Raw genomic sequence first — 5,124 nt, 5'->3', positions numbered from 1 at the left:
ATCTCTTGCGTCGAGACGTCTATTACTCGTAGCCAAGATGGGAGTGATCCAACCCATCAGTAAAGATAAAATGAAAAGCAAACGCAGCAGCATCACAAACATGGGTTTTTTTAACGACTAGAACCACGAGGAGGACAAAAGGCAAAAACAAGGAAACCAAAGTACATCAAGAACTTAGGCATAAGACATGCCGAACAAAACGAAATTTCCCAAATATGCGTACGCAACAAGCATTCGAAAAGAAACCATCTCTCTCTCTCTCTCTCTCTCTCTCTCTCTCTAATATTATTACTTGTAAAACAAGTCCCTTCACAGTTACAGAGCTTTAATTTGCACGCAAAAAAGATGTTAACTAAACTGCCATTTCCATCACCAACAGATGAATCCAAAGCTTTCCCTTCTGAAATCCAGGTGAGGAGTGCTTTTTGCCAAGGTTTCTGTTTCTTGCAAGGCATATCATTAGCCACCTTTCCCACCCTTTAATCCCACTCAATTCATCTCTTCACACCCTATATATCACCACCCCCATAACCAAAGAAATGCCACAACAATCCCGAAATAGAGATTGGAAGAAAGGAAAAAGAAAATGGAGATTAAGGTAGAAAACAATGAGGAACAAAAACTCCCCCTCCTGGAAGATAAATCCATTCCCGAGTTCGAAGAGAAAAAATCCCTAATACAAATAGCCATCAGCCAAACATTCCAAAGCACAGCCCATTTAGCCAACCTTTTACCGACTGGGTCAGTTCTCGCTTTCCAACTTCTCTCCCCAATTTTCACAAACGAAGGTGAGTGTGATGCGGTCAGCCGGTCCTTAACCGCAGGCCTGATCGTTCTATGTGGGCTGTCTTGTATTTTACTAAGCTTCACAGATAGCTTCAAGGACAAGAAAGGGAATATTTGCTACGGGTTTGCCACTACCCGCGGGATGTGGGTAATTGATGGGTCAGAGACGCTACCACCCGAAGAAGCTTCAAAATACCGGCTGAAATTTATAGATTTCATGCATGCTTTCATGTCAATATTGGTCTTTTCAGCAGTTGCCCTGTTTGATCAGAATGTCGTGAATTGCTTCTACCCAAGGCCGTCGGATGAGGCCAAGGAGGTCCTCGCATCGTTGCCAATTGGAATTGGGGTGGTTTGCAGCATGTTGTTCGTTGTGTTCCCTACCCAACGCCATGGAATCGGCTTCCCCGTCACTTCTAAGTAGTACTTCTCTTCTTTGTATCTTTGAGCAACGATGTTTTTCATTCCTCTGATGGTAAATCTTAGGCTTTCCACAAATTTATGGCATTTTCTTTCCTGTTTCTATCTCTGTTCATCTGGTGGTGGTTTTGAGCTCCACCAGCCCCATTTCATCTTCCTTAAGTTAGACTAGTATATGATTTGCTTGGTCATATATAATTAATCTCAGAACTGTTAATCCCATAAATTAGTTGAGTTTCATTTTTTGGAGATGAGAGAACCGTGAATAAGATATTCTTCATGGTTTAGCGATATCTCAGCCGTCCGTTTCAACAATTAATGGTCCGGATTTAAAAAAAATTCTTCCAGCAAATTCTTTTTTTTTTTTAAATCCGGATCGTCCAAAACGCTTTTGGACTCGCATGATTGAGTGTCGTAAAAAAGTTTCTCTCTTTTGAGATTGCAAATGGATGATGTTGAGATTGGTAAGTGGATGATGCAAGGTGATTGAGTAAACAGAAATAATAGTCACACAGATTTTTTTTGCACAAATTGTGATGTGGGGCTCACTCTGGATCCCACACAAATGATCCGACTCATTCATTAAATGTAAAATATTTTTTCAAGGGTCCCCGCTAAAAATCAGCTCAATCCGATACTTATAGATGCTCGATCCAATCATCTAACTTTTCATTATCCTGAAATCTAAATGAAAAAGTTAGACAATTGGATCGAGAACTTATTGGTATCGGGTTGAGCTGATTTTAACTAGGACCTTTAAAAATATATTTTACATTTAATGAACGGATCGGATCATTTGTGTGAGACCCGGAGTGGGCCCCACCCTGCAATCTATGCACAGTTATTATGTGAGTAGCATGATGGTTGAATAAATTTGGCTTTAAAAAAGAAAAGATGACATTTTGAATGATTTGAATCAGAGAGAGGCTTCGTTACTCCATTTTTTTAAGATACACCAGGTGCAGGGCGGCGTGCAAAGCACGCCCGGCATGCCCGTTGTGGAGATTTTTTTTGGTTGTTTTTAATGCATTAATTTTACTAAGTATTTGATCATAGCAAAAGTTAGATGTATCAGTCATGGTACAGATATGTTTCTGTTTTTGGTTGCTAACTGCACAATTGTGGCTAGGAGTTTTTTATACAATTGCAAAAGGCAAAGTTTGTGCAAGTTAGACTAAGCAAAAGTTTTGGGTGGAGACTTTTCGGTGCCAAAAGCTTTGTAAGTTCTGCAGCTTGTGGATGTTGATTATTTGTTGTTGCTGAGGCTGTTGGGAGTTTCTTCAATTGTTGGGGGCGGAGGTTGAGCTGCTTGTTTCATGCTCGCCTCTTTTGCTTTTTTTATTTGGAGTGTTTGGAGGCAAGGCAAGAAGTTCTTCTGAATGGTTTGTCGGTTCTGCGAGGTCTTCGGTTGACATGGAGTGCACGTTGAACTTTATTTGGCTGCGTCCTGCATAGTTGTGCATGTAAGCTTTTAATGTCATGATGCATTTCCTCGGTTCACCTAGTTTATGAAGCACTGGGAGTGTAAGTTTTTCCTGCATTCAGTAGTTAGTTAGTGTTGTTTTTTCAATGTAGAGTGTTTGAGTTTTGTGTGAATGAAGTGGTTTTTTCTTACATCTGTTGCATCTGCTGGTGTAATGTCGTAGGCTTCTGCTGCAACTTCTGAAAACACTGCTGCCTCGATGCTTCCAGTTGGATCTGTGATTTGGATATTGAACTTGATCATGCAAATTAGGAAGATTTTATTTAGTAGTGTGTGTTAGTTGTGTAGGGATAGTGTGGTTTGTGTTTTGAATTAAAAATTGTATGAAGGTAGGGGAGAAGGTTTTTTACTTTGTTAAGGCAGGTACTTTTTTGGCACAGTAGTTGCACCAGAAGTCTCCATTTCCATATGCATTTGTTGCTCTCTTGCAGATTGAGCAAGCCAGGTAGTAGAAGCTTTGGGCAAAATCAGTGACCTTTGCTATGCCATGGACATTTAGGTATTGTGTCTTCATAGGAAGAGTATGAAAGTAAGGTTAATGGTAGCTGATTAGTAAAGTAATAGTATATGCAGACTCTAATAGCACAGTTAGTAAGTATTTTCATGGAAAATGAAGTTTAGTAATGCTAGATGAAAGTTTGGAACTAAATAAATGGTGAGGTTATTTGGAAATTGTTTAGAATAAAGATTGTTAGAACTAGTAAAGGCAAAAAAAGAGAGCAAAGTGATGGTACAGAATCGTTGGCACTACTGGAACTGAATTAAGATGTGATAGAATGGATAGGTCAAGGACAGACTGATCAATGAGTGGAACCATGCTTTTAGACAAAGGTGAAAATAGAACTTCTGCCTGCTATTCTCTTTCTTTTCAAGGGCTGATGAAGAGCAACAAAGAAGAGTTGAAAGAAGGAAGGGGTTGGGTCCTTAAGATGGCTTGAACCAGGCTTTCCACTAAGTCAAAGAAGCCATATAGAAGATATATGATATATGAACAGACCAGACAGCAGATCCAAAAAGCATGTTACTACTCTATAGTTGCATGGCTTAAAATGTATAGTTTGAAAACAATTTGTAAACAAATGGTTATGTAGGAGAGTTTTTTTGTTTTGTTTTTGGTATGTCAGAAATTATTATGTAGCAGAGTTAGGAAGTGGAAAAGTAGAGTATAAATTAGATGAGGATCTTAAGATTTGAGAGAGGATCGTTTCTTCACTTGTATGTGAAGTTTGAGTAGTGGTAAAGTTTCAGGGTGATAGGTAGAAAGTAGAGGCCTAAGACATCATCTTATACACATATTATGTCAGGAATTTGATAAAATATTTTAGTTTGTCGAAGGTCTAAAAATTTTGAACTGTTCAAATAAAACAGATAGCAGATAGTTTGCTAATGCTCTGAAACACATGCTTAGGGTGGTTCTGACTGCAATAGAGATCAACATTGAAATTGTAGTAAATATGTATAGTGTAGTTAAACATGCATAGTACAAAGAGATGGTGCATGTATGGATTCATATTGTGTTTGCAGAAAAGTAAAGAATAGGCATAGAAGAGCAAATATATGGATTTTGTACGATGGTGTATCAAAAGAGGCATTCATGTATCAGCAAGGGAGAACATTGAGAACTATTTTATATCAGTGTTGCTGAATGTACAGCACAGGAAAAAGAATTCTTGGTGGAAAGCATATTAGTACTTTGATTATAAAAACGTAGACATATTTTCTTTTTGATTATATGTATGCATATGCTCAGCATGATAGGAAATTTTAGTGCATGTAATACCTTTTCAACTGAGATGGGTAGGTTTGCAATTTTGGTGATATCATCTTCTGAATCTTCAGTTGCTTTTGGCATGGGAAGTTGTGGTACTGGTGCTATTGGTAGTTCTCTGATCTTTGCTGCATTGGCTACGCACCTGCAATTGTTATAGTTAAATCAAAGAATGTACATTTGCAGTTGTTTGAACTGAGATAATAATTATGGGCTAGGCTTTTTAGTTTGTATGTGATATAGTACTTACCATGATCGTAGTGCAGTTACTTCTGGTAGTGGTGGTGGGTCAAAGATGAAACTTGATGAGTTTCTTGTGGCAAGCGTTAGACCTGTATTGGGATAGTTATGTGAGTTTTGATGGAAGAAATGTGATAAAAATGTTATGAATAAGTATTATGTTACCGCAGTATGTTGATGTTTTCAATCGCAGTCCAATTGCCACTGGAAAATTTCCTGGTAAATTTGCCATTGCTGGTGCTTCATACTCAGTAAATAGTGATATAATTGAGGGTTGGAAGCTGGTGATATTTCATAATAATGTGGTGAGTACTGTAATTAGTTATAGAAGTAGCAGTCACTATTAGTGTTTTTATGCAAGGTTTACCTGTGATCAATTACTCGAACATTGACAACATGTGAGCCATTGATATATTTTCGTGGTCCA

At 38.2% G+C, this 5,124-nt stretch overlaps 1 protein-coding gene and 1 long non-coding RNA gene across 2 annotated transcripts; one reads left to right on the top strand and one right to left on the bottom strand.

Moving 5' to 3' along the window:
* Positions 1-345: 345 nt before the first annotated feature.
* Positions 346-1,432, top strand: LOC131316000 (protein DMP4-like). The gene has a single exon (XM_058345265.1). It carries the CDS (start codon positions 587-589, stop codon positions 1,208-1,210), a length of 624 nt encoding a protein of 207 aa, XP_058201248.1. The 5' UTR covers positions 346-586; the 3' UTR covers positions 1,211-1,432.
* An 825-nt stretch (positions 1,433-2,257) lies between these two features.
* Positions 2,258-4,908, bottom strand: LOC131316090 (uncharacterized). The gene is made up of 4 exons (XR_009197000.1): positions 4,708-4,908; positions 4,470-4,602; positions 2,822-3,197; positions 2,258-2,653 (listed from the first exon to the last, which is right to left on the bottom strand). It is a non-coding gene; the product is annotated as an uncharacterized LOC131316090 (long non-coding RNA).
* Between the last annotated feature and the right edge of the window lie 216 nt (positions 4,909-5,124).

This window comes from Rhododendron vialii, chromosome 2a, assembly GCF_030253575.1.
Source record: "Rhododendron vialii isolate Sample 1 chromosome 2a, ASM3025357v1".
Lineage (NCBI taxonomy): Eukaryota > Viridiplantae > Streptophyta > Magnoliopsida > Ericales > Ericaceae > Rhododendron > Rhododendron vialii.
The sequence above is the reverse complement of the archived record's forward strand: the minus strand, read 5'-3'. Positions and strand labels throughout refer to the sequence as shown.

What these genes read in the sequence shown, in the direction of transcription:
- LOC131316000 (XM_058345265.1), top strand. Translation starts at nt 587, where the DNA reads ATGGAGATTAAGGTAGAAAACAATGAGGAACAAAAACTCCCCCTCCTG.